At 51.7% G+C, this 14,227-nt stretch overlaps 1 protein-coding gene across 1 annotated transcript; it reads left to right on the top strand.

Moving 5' to 3' along the window:
• The first annotated feature begins 471 nt into the window (after positions 1-471).
• Positions 472-13,565, top strand: LOC135888421 (zinc finger protein RFP-like). The gene is made up of 9 exons (XM_065416228.1): positions 472-680; positions 3,664-4,104; positions 6,709-6,804; positions 7,677-7,907; positions 8,213-8,235; positions 9,158-9,273; positions 11,593-11,652; positions 12,185-12,244; positions 13,048-13,565. The coding sequence occupies exons 2-9, from the start codon at positions 3,715-3,717 to the stop codon at positions 13,563-13,565; spliced, it is 1,494 nt and encodes a 497-aa protein (XP_065272300.1). The 5' UTR covers positions 472-680; positions 3,664-3,714.
• Positions 13,566-14,227: the final 662 nt, after the last annotated feature.

Raw genomic sequence — 14,227 nt, 5'->3', positions numbered from 1 at the left:
CAGCCCCCTCACTGTACAAATTGTTCCAGGCCCCCTGACTAGGGTGACCAGAGAGCAAATGTGAAAAATCGGGACAGGGGGTAATAGGAGCCTATATAAGAAAAAGACCCAAAAATCGGGACTGTCCCTATAAAATCGGGACATCTGGTCACCCTAGCCCTGACTGTAAAGTAATCCAGATTAAAATCAGCCCCAAATCTAGCCTCCGATCCGGTTGTTCCACCCAGCCTTTCCGCTGCCCTTGATTGTCCCCTTCTCTTGCCAGAGACACGTGGTCAAAAACAATCAGTAAAAACCCTCTTCGGACTCAGCTCCCGCTTGATCTGGGTGAGGCAGGGCTGATGACTTCAGATCAATCACTGGCTCGCAGCGTTACAGTCACGCCTCCCTCCTTCCTGTCCATGAAAGGAATTGGCTTTTTCCACTTCCCGATACTAACATCATGTGACGCCTGGGTGTTTCCTTCCCTTGCACTGTAGTATTTGGTGTCTCTCGTTGCAGGAGCGGGAGCGGGAGCACTGGATTGAATCTCTCCTCTGAAACTGTGCATAGCTTAGAATAAAGTTCAGACTATGTTATCAAACAGGAATCCCCTTGATTCATTGTCTCTCTAAGGCGGGGGAGCTGGGAACACCCCCAGGATCCAGGAACAGCTGAAATGTTTCTCGCAGACACTTGAGGTAGGAGGAGTAATATTCTTCTTCTTCTAATCTTTCGATCTGTTTCTGTTTGTTAGTCTTTCGTGTGTGTGGGGGGGGGGGAAGGGGGAGAGAGGAAGAGCAGTATGACCTAGTGGCCGGAGCACAGGGCCAAGGAGCGGGGATCTCCTCCTGAGTACTTATTCATGCTCTGGGGGATATCCAGCCAGCACTTGGGGTAGGTCTACACTTACCCGGTAGTTCCGCGGCGAGCGTCTTGTCTGGACGCGATAAGTCGAACCCGGAAGTGCTCGCCGTCGACTGCGGTACTCCTGCTTGGCGAGAGGTGTACCGCGGAGTCGACGGGGGAGCCTGCCTGCCGCGTGTGGACCGAGGTAAGTTCGAACTAAGGTACTTCGAACTTCAGCTACGTTATTCACGTAGCTGAAGTTGCGTAACTTAGTTCGACTTGGGGGGTTAGAACCAGCACTAAATCCTCCAGAATGCAGGGATGCAAGGAGAGGCATTCGCTCTGCAGCAGGGAATTAGCTCCCCTCCCCCCTGCACGGTGGAAGGGGTCTCCCATAGCGCCAAGTAGTGCAGAAGGGCAGGCGTTACTGTAGTCCAAAATCTAGGGCAGGGGCTGCGCTGGAGTCCCATACCCTGGCCCCACAAGTGAATTTCACCTCCCCCACTCCCTGCATTCGTGCTGCATTGAGCCCTTAGGAACTGACCAGTCAACCACACACCTCATTTGGAACCGGAAGTACACAGTCAAAGGCGGCAGCAGTAGAGACAAAAACAAAAAAGGGCAAATACAGGGCAGTGGTGTGTTAAAACTAAGCTACTAAAAAAATAAAGGGGAAGTTGAAAGAAAAAAAAAGAGATTTGACAAAGTAAAGAAACTGCCTCTGTGCTTGTTTCATTTAAATTTAGATGGTTAACAGCAGCATTTTTCCTCTGCAGAGTAAAATTTCAGAGCTGTATTAAGTCACTGTTCAGTTGTAAACTTTTGAAAGAACAACCATAACATTTCGTTGAGAGTTACGAACAACCTCCGTCCCCAAGGTGTTTGTAATTCTGAGGTTCTACTATACTTGGGATTCACGATCACTGACCCATCTTTGTATCGCTCTCGAGCGGATTAACATGCATGCCCCTTTCTGGGAGATTGTGGGGATCCAATATTTACTTGGGCCCATTATTATTCTGGAGGTGTTGGTCCTGGCTCCATCATTAGAACGGAGTTCCAAAATGTATTAAATAAAGTCAAAGTTCAACATACAGGGCCTTTCAGTGAGAAACTTCACATACCTTTTTACTGCCCTTTTATTTCAAGTTAGGGTTACCAGATAGCAACTGTGAAAAAACGGGACAGGGGGTGGGGGTAATAGGCGCCTATATTAGAAAGTCCCCAAAAAAACGGGACTGTCCCTTTAAAAACGGGACGGCTGGTCACCCTATTTCAAGTGTATTTTTAGGTGGTGTTTGAAACTGGGCTCGAGTGGAAATTCTGATGTGATGGTCCTTTTTGTCCCCTGTGGTCGGCCTGTGTGTGTGTGTGTGTGTGTAAAACACTGTATAAATACAAAAGCTGACAAAAGAGACATCATTTGAGTAGGTCAGGTGCATCGGGGAGCTGTATGCAAACAAGCATATGAAAAACTTTTCTGTAAAGCGAGGCAATCATGGAAACAGAGAGGAGAAGATAGTAATAATGCCCAGATGGAGAATGCGCCCAGGTCCATGAGCGGACAGCGCTAGTGTTACACAGAATATTAATACAGCTATAGAAGAACTTGGATAAATGTATTCCCGCAGGTCTGTTGCTCAGTTTTATCAAAATCCCCCTTGCAACTTTAATGATCAGTGTACATCATTTTGAAAATATTACTCAAGCACAATTTAATTGTGATAATTAAACATTTGCATAGAGCTTTTTAAAACATATTAAATGATCATTACATTTATTGTGTTTTATAGCAGCATATATATTAGATCTTCTATGTGTATTGTAGCAGCCTGGGAGCTCTGCTCTAGTGAAGGTAGAGCCTTGCATACTGTTTAACAGCCATCATTTCTAAGGTCCAGAGCCACAAATTAGAACTGGTCCCTGCTCCAATGTAATTCAGTAATTAAATAGTAATTGGGCCAGAGCCAAAGGGCGAATCGCTCTCTAGTCCAGCAGCCTGTTAATGCAGAGGGGGATGAAATGCAGAGTTCAGGCTGAACACCCAGCAGTTCCAACGCAGGGGCCGCACCAACCGGGCTCAGAGGTGGGGGTGAATTCAGCGCTCCATGTCCAGGCAGCTGGGAGAGGTGCTAGCAAGCTCTGTGCTAGGGTGTTCGCGAGTCCGTTACATTCAGGGGGTTGCTTCTGTGCACTCAAAGGAAAGGGGCTCAGATCAGTTTGGCTTTGGGGAATGGAGAGAGCCAGTGTGGACACAAATTAGGTTTGCAGGAGGGGAAACCGGGCTTGTCGTGGAGGGCTAGGAACGGCCCCCTGCTATGGAGAGACGCCCACCCCTCCAGAGGGAGTGGGGAAGAAGCAGTCCCCATCTGGGTATTACTGCCTTTTCTTCATTCCTATCCTGCTTTCATGGGTGATGGGTGAGCCCCCCCTTCGGAGAGGCTAGCCCGCCCCACTGCATGCCGGAGCCCCAAGCGCCCCCCGCCCCCAGCTGGAGGAGCCCCGGCCCACCTGTCTCAGCTGCCCCCCCACCCTGAGTGCTGAGCCGGCCCCCTCCCCCCCGGCTGGCCCCAGTGCTGTCCCGGGCTGCCCCTGGCCATGGGTGGTCCTGAGCTCAGGGCCACCAGCTGGAGCTGAGCCCCTGACAGTTTTAGGTAGAGGGGGAGGGCGGGCGGGGCCTTGGGGCGCAACATGGGCGGGGCCACAGCCGGGGTTGGGGAGGCTTAGCCTGCCCTGGCCTATAATACCTGCTTCCCACGCCTGCTTTCCTCACCTTCTCCCAGCCATTCCCCTTCCCTTGCGTGGTTCTCACCGAGCTGCTCCTGCCCTCCACAGGCAGAATCCAGAGGAAGAGAGATCAGAGAGAGACTGGAGACCCCAACAGCCATGGCCTCCTCCCTTTCAGGCTTGGACATGCAAGAGGAAGTCATCTGCCCCATCTGCCTGGAGTACCTGACCGACCCGGTGAGCGTAGACTGCGGGCACAACTTCTGCCGAGGCTGCGTCACCCAGTACTGCGCGGAATGGGCGGGACGCGGATCCCTGATGTGTCCCGTCTGCAGATCCCAAATTCTGAAAGGGAACCTCAGGCCCAGCTGGCAGCTGGGAAACCTCGTGGAAAAAATGAAACACGTGGCTGTGTGCGCGAGGCACAAAAAGACCCTGGATCTGTTCTGCGAGGAGGACGGGGAAGCCGTGTGTGTGGTTTGTGAGAGATCCCCCCAGCACAGATCTCACACGGTGCTGCTCATAGAGGAGTCTGCCCAGAAGTACAAGGTAGGAAACCACCTGGATCCTGGTAAATTCAGTCCTTTCCTTTCCAGACTAATAGGAATTTCCTCCTGGGGAAGTGAAGTTCTCTGAGCCTCTTGGAGCCATGCATTCGCCCAGGTTTCAGATTTCCTTTCCCAGCAGCCAACTCTACCCCTAGCATTGCATTGCCAAGAGCCCTGGTCACAGGTAGCCCTCTATTTTGTCAGCACCGCCTGGTTAATTATGCTGATTATGCTGGGCCTTTTGATAAGGCCTTTTGTTTTCTTCAGAGGCTTTAGCCATAGGCGCTGACTTTTATTTTTCCCTGGGGGTGCTCTGCCCTGAGGCCTTGCCACCACTCTGCCCCTTCTTCCAAGGCCTTATCCTTGCTCCGCCCCTTCCCCTGAGGCCCCACCCTTGCTCCGCCTCTTCCCGCCCCCGCTCTGCCTCCTCCCCGAGACCCCTGCCCGCTCGCTGCTCTCTGTCCTCCCCCAAGCCCCTCCCTGAGCCGTCAAACAGCCGTGGCTGGTGAGTGCTGAGTACCCACTATTTCCCCCCCCCCCCCTCCCCGTGGGTGCTCTAGCCCCGGAGCACCCCGGGGCGTTGGTGCCTATGGCTTTAGCCATTAGTGTACATGCTGCTGCCAGAGCAAGAATGGGGGGGGAGGGGGGAACCTGCCAGAGCTCACACTTAGGCAAACAGGACATTCTAGTGCAGGCTGCACTCTGCTATACTCGCTGTTTAATCGTGTGTTTTTCCAAGTGTTCTAAAATCCACAGGCTTCCTTGGAAACTGGTCTGTTGCATGGTGATCTGGGGCAGGGTTCTTGGTCCATTCTTGGGGTGGTTTGAGCTTGGGTGTCCCATGGCTGCAGAGAAGCGGAATCCTTTGCAGAATCAGCTCCCACTGGTGAACTAAGGGAACGAGCAGTGAGTGAAATTGAAATCACAGGAGGGAGAGGTCCCTGTGAGGGAGAGTGCTGCCGTCAGACTGGAGAAGGGGAAGTTACAAGCTGTTGTTCTTACCGATTTGTATCGTAGCATTTGTTATGACTGTTTGCATCGCAGTAGCCCTCACAGACCCCAAACAAGATCTGATCTCGATGGTGTTGGGGCCCCGCACAAAACACAGTGAGGGACCATCCCTGCCCTGAGCAGGTTACAGCCTAAATAGACAAAGGGTAGACGGGGAAACTGAGGCAGGATGTGACTGGTGCAATGTCACCAGTAGCTCAGTGGCAGAGCTGGGAATAAAAGCCAGGTCTCCCCAGACCCAGTCTATAGCTCTAACCACTAGACCACGCTGCCACCCCAGCAGTGATAAAGTATGGTCATTAGGAGGGAAAGACACCTTGATAAAGGGCCCAGGCCCAGCAGGGAGAGGAGGTTTCCCACTGGGATTCTGAACTCCCGTGTTGCTCCATGAGGGGTTAAACTCAGATGCCGGCCTGCACTAGAGGAGATCACTGGGCTAAATGCTGTGTGGACTCCGAGCACCTTGAGTCCACACACAAAAGGGCTCCAGACAGCGCAGGTCCATGCCAAATACCTCTAGGATTAGACTGGATTGTAGCAAAACTAACTCCTGGGTCTGAACGACGAGCCAGAATGGTCTTCTGCTGCTCTCCCACAGTGTCTAATTTACAAACCTCCCAGAATCCACTGCTTCTGGGCACTTTGCTGTTGGCTGTGGGGTAGCTACCCGGAGGGCACTGCCACTGAAAGGGTTTTGGACAACACTAGGGCAAACTCCAGTGGCGCTTAATAAAAATCAGCGCATCTAATGGGGTTTGCCCTAGTGCTCAGACCAGTTCTGTCCAATCCCCAGGCACCGACTTTCCAAAGTGCCGGGGGGTGCTCGACCCCCAGCTCTGCCCCACACCCTGCCTCCACTCCAGCCCTTCCCCCAAGGCCCCAACCCACCTCTTCCCACCCCCGCACCGCCTCTTCCTGCCCCTAAGCATGCCTTGTCCTTGCTCCTCCCCCCTCCTTCCTAGCCTCCTGAACGCTTTGAAACAGTTTATTGCAGCGGGCAGGAGGCGCTGGGAGGGAGGGGGAGGTGCTGATCCATGGGGCCTGCCAGCAGGCAGGAAGCACTGGGGCGGAGGGGGGAGCTGATAGTGGGGCTGCTGGTGGGTGCTAAGCACCCACCATTTTTTCCCCGTGGGTGCTCCAGCCCTGGAGCACCCATGCAGTCAGAGCCTACGTCCCCAGGGGTTCAGGGCTGAAATTCAATTGGGAGTTGGGCTCCTTGGAGAACCCCAGCCCATATTTCAAGCCCAGGTGGCTTCTGGGATTTCTGTCCCTTTGTTTGTTAAACCTGCTTAAAAATAGGTTCATTGATTCACCGCCAGGTGACTCCCAGTTTCCTGCTGTTTAACTCAGGGCAGGAAGGGGACAGATAATTCCAAAGAGGCTGAATAGGACACCCTCCCAGTCTCCGTTAATGCGGTTTCTTTTCCTTGGTGCCCTGATGTTATAAACCTATTCGGACCGACAGTCAGCTACAAGAATCTTGGGGTCTGGATGGAAACCACCCACCCCCCTCATTGTCTGTGTGTCTCTCTCTCTCTTTATACACACAGACAGCCAGACACAATAAAAACACTCAAATAATTTGTTTCTTCAGGAAAAAATCCAGGACCATTTGAAGTCTCTGAGGGAAGAGAGAGAAAAGCTGCTGGGATTTAAAGTGACTGGAGAGGGGAAAAGCCGGGAGTATCTGGTAGGTGCCTGTTGTTATGAACCGGAGTTGGTGCCGGAACACGGGAGACCAGGGGGCCATGGCCCACTGCTTTTAAATGGGGTAGTGGGGGGAAGAGGTGGCGTGGGGTTGGGGTCTCAGGGGAAGGGGCAGCGCAAGGGCAGGGCCTTGAGGGGGAAAAGAGGCAGGACGGGGTTTGGGGGAAAAGGGCTGGGGCCTCAGAGGGGTGGTGCCACAGTTCAGGCGCCAGTGGGGCCCCCCCCCCTTTTAAGAAGCTTCCGTTGCTCCTGGGTGGGAGGCCCGTTTGTAGGCAAGTTCTGCTGTGGCCTCGGGGGACGTGGCCTTGTTGTGTGTGTGTGTGTGTGTGTGTGGTTCTCCATGATGGCGGATTGCTGTTAGATAATCTCCCCGGTGCAGGAACACGTCATTCTCTGCAGAATCCAAGCTTCCATTCCAATTCACGAGTTAATTTCCGGCTCACATGCCTTTCCCAAAGATCCTCCCAAGCTGAACTGACACAAACACCATGCAGTGCCGGCTGCCCAAGCCTGCCGCCGTGTCTTGCCTTGTTCAAATGTTTGATTCTTTTTTCTCCCCTGGCCTCTCCATCAGTGTAGTGCTGACTAGTCCTGTCTCCTGCTGCTCTGGATTCTGAGAGGCCACTGATCACACAATAGCCTGACCATGTCAGACACAGAAATGTCCCTTTAAGAGATATCGGGGGACCAGAGGGGCAGGTGTGAGAGAATCCTCTTCTTAGCACACGGTAGAGTCAAGTGTCAGAAATCTTCTTGCTTACAGATATATTCTCTCTCCTGCACACTCTGCGCTCCATGAAAGGACCCTGGGCTCCATCCGTGTCCCTGACCAGCCCTTTCCCTATTTTTATTCAGAAACAAACACAAACCGAGAGGCAGAAGATTCTGTCTGAATTTCAGCAACTGCGGCAGTTCCTGGAGGAACAAGAGCAACTCCTGCTGGCCCAGCTGGAAAAACTGGACAAGGAGATTTTGAGGATACAGAAGGAAAATGTCACCAAACTCTCCGAGGAGATTTCCCATCTCAATGAGCTGATCCGTGAGATGGAGGGGAAGTGTCAGAAGCCAGCGAGTGAATTCCTGCAGGTGAGACTGAGGTTTTTAAAACATCCCCGATCCATGCGCAGGGACAGGACAGCTCCTGAATCATGTCCATTAGAATCCAGCAGTCAGAGATCACAATGTAACGGTTTGTGTGCATTGCTGGAATGGGAATCATTATTGTTACAGACACATAAATATTAGAGATGGCAAAGCCCCATAAGCTCAGCGAATCCAGGGCTCTGGGGCAGGACACGGCCTCTTTTTCCCAGATTTGCAAAATCCCTGCCCTGGGATCCCCAGCACGTGTCAGGTGGGACTGAGATTCTTTCTCTCTCTTTCCCCTCTAGGATGTCAGAAGCACCTTGAGCAGGTACGTGGCTCTCCCTCACTCCCCCTTGTGTTTCACACTGCTGGGAAAGGGTGTGGGGCCCATGTTAGCACCACTTCTCCCCGGGGCTCTACAGCAGAATGCATGGGGACGGTCACATTTTGAATACAAATTTCTCTGCTAAACTTAATCCTGAGGTTCTCACCCTTTTATACCAGACTCTGGAATTATCTGTTCAGTGGGTAAGATTATCCTAAAATATTTCCCAAAGAGGTCACATCCCTGGGGGACTGGCTGCCTCGGGATTCTGGCGATGGAATATGGGCCTTTCACCTCTAGGGCACTGGGTATAATTCAAACCAGGTCAGCAGTCATTAAGAGGCTTTAGTGCCTCAGGAGTGTATGGAAACCTGGGGGGGAATGAACTGGCTTGAAGGGAGTAGGGGGCTCAATCTAGTTCCCAAAAAAAAAAAAAAAAATACACACAACATTAAGTATATGGGAAATAATTCGTGGAGGCCAAGGAGTGAATTGGCCATGGAGAATTATCTTCATCGAGGGGCAGGGATGGTGTCCCTAGCCTCTTTTTGCCAGAAGCTGGGAATGGGCAACAGGGGATGGATTACTTGGTGATTACCTGTTCTTTTCATTCCCTCTGGGGCACCTGGCATTGGCCCCTGTGGGAAGACAGGATACTGGGCTAGATAGACCTTTGGTCTGACCTAGTATGGCCATTCTTATGTTACATTTTTTTCCCCTGAGCTGGTCTTTCCAGGCCAAAGTCAAAGAATATAATAATGTGATCTTTAGGGGAGAAGACTGCATTGCCATGACCTGTGTTGCACCTGCTCTGAGGCTGGGAGAAGTAGAGGAATTCGCAATCTTAGAGCAGCAGCTTTCACTAGCAAGAAATTATGACAAGTCGCTAAATGAAAGATAATCATGTGAAATTGTTTCTCTCCAGGTGTGAGAAGTGGAAGTTCCAGCAGCCGGTGGAAACTTCTCCTGAACTGGAAAAGAGACTCAGTGTTTTGTCTCATAAAAATGTTGCTTTAATGGAGACTCTGAGGCAGTTCAAAGGTATCAAGAAGAGGGGATCTAGGAGGGGAATCAGGAGTCGTCTCTGACTGTGGGAGGAGATAGGAACCAATTGACCAGAGCCCAATGAGATCCTGTCTATTTAATGAACAGTGGAAAGTAGACAAAGTGAGCAGACGTAGCAGGGGCCCAGGCACCAGGATGTCTGTCTGATTCACTCTGTGATCTTCAGTAGATCATTAAAGTAAAAATAGAGCAAAAAAAATGGTGGGCCCCTCTGTTTATCTTGCCCCACTTCAGAACTGCAGGGCTCGCTTCCCTGAGCTGCCCAGCATCCACACTTGCTGCTTGAGTCAGTGGGAGCAGCAAGTGCACAAAACCACTAACAGGTCCCTAGCGGCCACATTTTTCCATTCAAAATGATTCAAATTCAGACCTGGTTCCACTTTTGAAGCTGGGGCCTGGCCCAGCCCTGTGCTCTGGCCTCATGTGGGGCAAAGAGGCTGGAGGGAAGGTGTAAAACCCTCTCACCCTGGGGACCCCACCCCGTAAGGGAACCTTTTGTGCATCCTCTACAGCAGTGGCTCTCAACCAGGGGTACATGTACCCTTGGGGGTACACACAGGTCTTCCAGAGGGTACATCAACTCATCTAGATATTTGCCTAGTTTTACAATAGGCTACATCAAAAGCAGTAGCGAAGTCAGAATAAACTAAAATTTCAGACAGCCGATGACTTGTTTAGACTGCTCTATAGACTGTACACTGAAATGCAAGGACAATATTTATATTCCCAGTGATTTATTTTATAATGATACGGTAAAAATGAGACAGTCAGCAATTTTTCAGTACTAGCGTGACACTTTTGTATTTTTATGTCTGATTTTGTAAGCGAGTCGTTTTGAAGTGAGGTGACACTTGGGGGTAGGCCAGACAAATCAGCCCCCTGAAAGGGGTCCAGCCCTCTGGAAAGGTTGAGAGCCGCTGATTTACAGTGACTGCAGATGCACAGTCCTGGGGTTAGTAAGAGGAGGATGGAGGGGGCGGGTCAGGGTTAAAGGGTGTGGCCAAAGTGCCTCTTACACTCCGCCCCCTTGCGAACCACATAAGGGGCACTGACCCAGGTCTTGCTGGAACTCAGGACTTCCCTAGCTGGGGCCTACATCTGCACCAGCCCCTGAATCTAGAGGAGGCACGCATTGCCTCCTCTCTATCCCTCTGCCGGAGCCGGGGTGAATCTAGCTCAGTGAGCCAACCCTCTCCCTGCCTCAGGTGCCACATCCACCAAGCAATTTCCTTTTTATTCGTCTTTGGAGCACGAGGGTCCCCATTGTGCTGAGAGCTTTGTAGAGATGCTGAGTAAATAAACCCAAATTACAATTGAAGGGCCTGGTCCTGCTAAAGCTCGCCGTTCCAGTGCTGTCAAAGAGACCAAAGCACCTAAAGTTTAATTCATGCTGAAGTCTTGCTGTGCTCTGGGTCTAGGTTCTGACAAAATGCAAAAGGAGAATGAGACAAATCAACTGGGGTTTGGAGGGTGGGAGGGGGCAGATTGGGGGGGGGGAGGGGACAGTAAATCTCTCTTCCTCTGTCCTAGGCCCTGTATGGCAGTGGGTCTCAACCTTTCCAGACGACTGTACCCCTTTCAGCAGGGCCGGCTCCAGGCACCAGCTTGGCAAGCAGGTGCTTGGGGTGGCCACGCCGGAGAGGGGCGGCAGGTCCAGCTATTCGGCGGCAATTCGGTGGACGGTCCCTCACTCCCGCTCCGAGCGAAGGACCTTCCGCCGAATTGCCGCCGCAGATCGCGATCGCGGCTTTTTTTTTGGCTGCTTGGGGTGGCCAAAACCCTGGAGCCGGCCCTGCCTTTCAGGAGACTGATTTGTCTTGCCTACCCCCAAGTTTCACCTCACTTAAAAACGACTTGCTTACAAAACCAGACATAAAAATACAGAAGTGTCACAGCCACTAGTACTGAAAAAGTGCTTCCTTTCTCATTTTGTCTGTATGAAATTTTAGTTTGTACTGACTTCGCTAGTCAGTGTGTTTTATGTAGCCTGTTGTAAAACGAGGCAAATGCCTAAATGAGTTGACATACCTGTGGTACGCAGACCCCTGGTTGAGAACCACTGCCATATGGCATAGATAATTTGTCCTACAATGGTTGGGTTCATTGTTCTGAGATGCCAGAATGAAAGAAGAAATAGGTTTCAGATTAGCTTTTATTAAAGATCTGTGTGTGTCTCCATCCCGCTGTCTTTTTCTCTCTCTCTCATATAATCAAAAACACGGTTATGTCAGTTAAGTGTGGGGGTGTCGTTAGAAACACAACAGTATGAAATCTCTCTTGTCCTTTACCCTCCAGACACTCTGCCGTCGGAGCTGGAGAGCAAAGGATGGAAATGCCTAGGATCACAGAGAGAGGGTGAGTTTTCAGAAAGAGATTATCTTTTCGTGAATATGATTGTGAGATATTCATGAATGCGTCGCCACTGTTACAAACCTAACCAGCATTAAAAATGGAACATACACCCCTAAAAATATATTTAAAAAAAAAAAAAAAAAAAGTCAGGTCTAAGGAGAGCCCAAGCTGAAATCACACGAACAATGTGGACATAAATCTTAATGCTGAGTCCATGCACACATCTGTGAACAGAAGCACTGTCCCTGAGCAGGAACCAAATACCCTTAACTCTGTCCCCTGAGATTTCCATAGACATTCAAATGATTTTTTTAAAATATTCAAATCAGAGGAACGTGTGGAGAGACCGGGATGCAGCTGGGAAGGAAGTAAAGAGGCGACTTCTGCAGCTGCCACTCCCATTCCCCCATATGCAGGAACTGCCAGGGCATCCGTGCTCAGCCTCAGATGCCCAGGCCAGAGAGGCAGTTGCCCGAGGCTGCATTATAAATCAGGCAGCATAAACTGTAATCTCTTTCCCTCTTTTCCCTTCCAGACACACTGCCATCTGATCTGGAGCAGGGAAGGGGAAAATATTTGGGATCACACGCCAACGGTAAGTGCTGGTGGAGATTTTCCTTCAATTTTTCAGAGAAATCCCATGGAAGCAACTCTCCCACACACCAGTAACCAGCCACGTGCTCCCAGCCCAGCACCCAACACCCTTAACTCTGACCCCTGTCATTTGGATGGTCATTGACATGCGCTTCTCATATTAAATGCAGAGGAATGAGTAGCAAGATCTGTCCTCTCATGGCTGCCACATCCTTCCCCTGGTCTCCTCCATGGTTCTTCTCCAACATCCTCCCTTTCCTGTGGCCAGGGCTGGGCTCTCCCATTGGAGCAGTTCACTGCTTAATGGATGGGGGAGGATGCTCTCCCTCTGACGATGCCCCCTTCTCTCTGGGCTGGGAATGGAGCTACCTCAGCCTATGCCGCCTCCTGCGTCCTACTCACTGGTTCTGTATGGCCTTTTCATCTCTGTTCCCTGCCCAGGGAGTGGAGGACACATTTAGGGGAGGGCACTTCCCTTTGGGGTTCAAAGCTGTCGCCTGACGGCTCTGCCTACGTCTTCGCTAACAGCTTCTCCTGCCTTCCTTGCTGTGTTACTGCAGCGAGAATGGAGCGGCCCCGGCAGGGGGAGAAAACAAATGAGCCTATAGAATGTTCCCATTACATTGACCGAGGAGCTGCAGTGACATTTCTGCTCAGTCTCAGGTGCCCAGAGCAGAGGCAGCTCCCGGGGATCCAGGCCTGTCCCAGCCAGGACGGGGCTGCTCCGGGGAGTGTGAGAAATGGCCCCAGCCTCCCCCAGGGCTGAGCTCTGCCCCTAATGTTTTGATTCTCTCCCCCCACCAGTGCACATGACTCTGGATCCAGACACGGCTCATCCCCAACTCGTCCTGTCTGAGGATGGGAAAACCGTGAGATATGGACGCCTATGGAACAAACTGCCCAACACGACCAAGAGATTTGATTACGAGCGCTGCGTGCTGGGCAGTGAGGGATTCACCTCAGGGAGACATTGCTGGGAGGTGGAGGCGGGGGAGCGAGGGGGCTGGGCCATGGGGGTGGCCAGAGAGTCTCTGGGGAGGAAGGGAGAGATCAGCTTTAACCCTGAGGGGGGGATCTGGGCTATGGAGTACTGGGAGGGTCAGTACTGGGCTCTCACTGACCCCCTGACTCCTCTGCCCCTGAGCCAGGTCCCCAGGAGGATCTGGGTTTATCTGGACTACAAACAGGGGCAGGTGGCATTTTTTAATGCCGATAACGAATCCTTGATCTTCACTTTCCCGCCGGCCTCTTTTGCTGAGGAGAGAATCCGCCCTTTCTTTGTGGTCTGGGAAACCGAGTCCCAGCTCAGACTGTGTCCCTGAGACCTGGAGAAGGGGAATAAAAAAATTCAAACAAGTTCAGGGAGGACAGGTTCCTCAATGGTAATTAGCCAGGATGGGCAGGGACACAACCCCATGCTCCGGGTGTCCCTAAGCCTCTGACTACTAGCAGCTGGGACTGAACAACAGGGGATGGATCACTCGAAATGGTCCTGTTCATTCCCTCTTAAGCATCTGCAGCATCGGCCAGTGTCGGAAGACGGGATATGGGCTAGATAGACCATTGGTCTGACCCAGTATGGCTGTTTGCTCCCAGTAGGATCAGAGCATATCAAATGAGCTGCTCTAGCCTTAAACATCCCACTCTCTGTGACCCTGGAGGACTCCCATCTCTCCTAGCCCCCAGGCTCCTTTTCTCTGTCACCCTGGCAGCAACAATGTCTCGGTGTGTCTAGTCTGGGCTGTCAAAACTATAGAGGGGTGTGATCTGCATAGACAAGCCTATCCTATCGCAGCCAGGGTCAGCCACCCCGTCTGTCCCTTGCTCTGTGGCTCCGGACCAGCGGTTCTCAACCTAGTTACCATTATAGGCCACGTATGCAGCTCTCTAGAGCTTATGTGGGCTGCATCCACACACTATATATATACACAATGTGCCTGGCCCTGAGGATGTCACATGGGCCGCAGCTGTGTGCTGATTGGGC

This window comes from Emys orbicularis, chromosome 13 (genome assembly GCF_028017835.1).
Source record: "Emys orbicularis isolate rEmyOrb1 chromosome 13, rEmyOrb1.hap1, whole genome shotgun sequence".
Taxonomy (NCBI): Eukaryota; Metazoa; Chordata; order Testudines; family Emydidae; genus Emys; species Emys orbicularis.
Note: the sequence above shows the minus strand (reverse complement) of the source record. Positions and strands in the feature narration are given on the sequence as shown.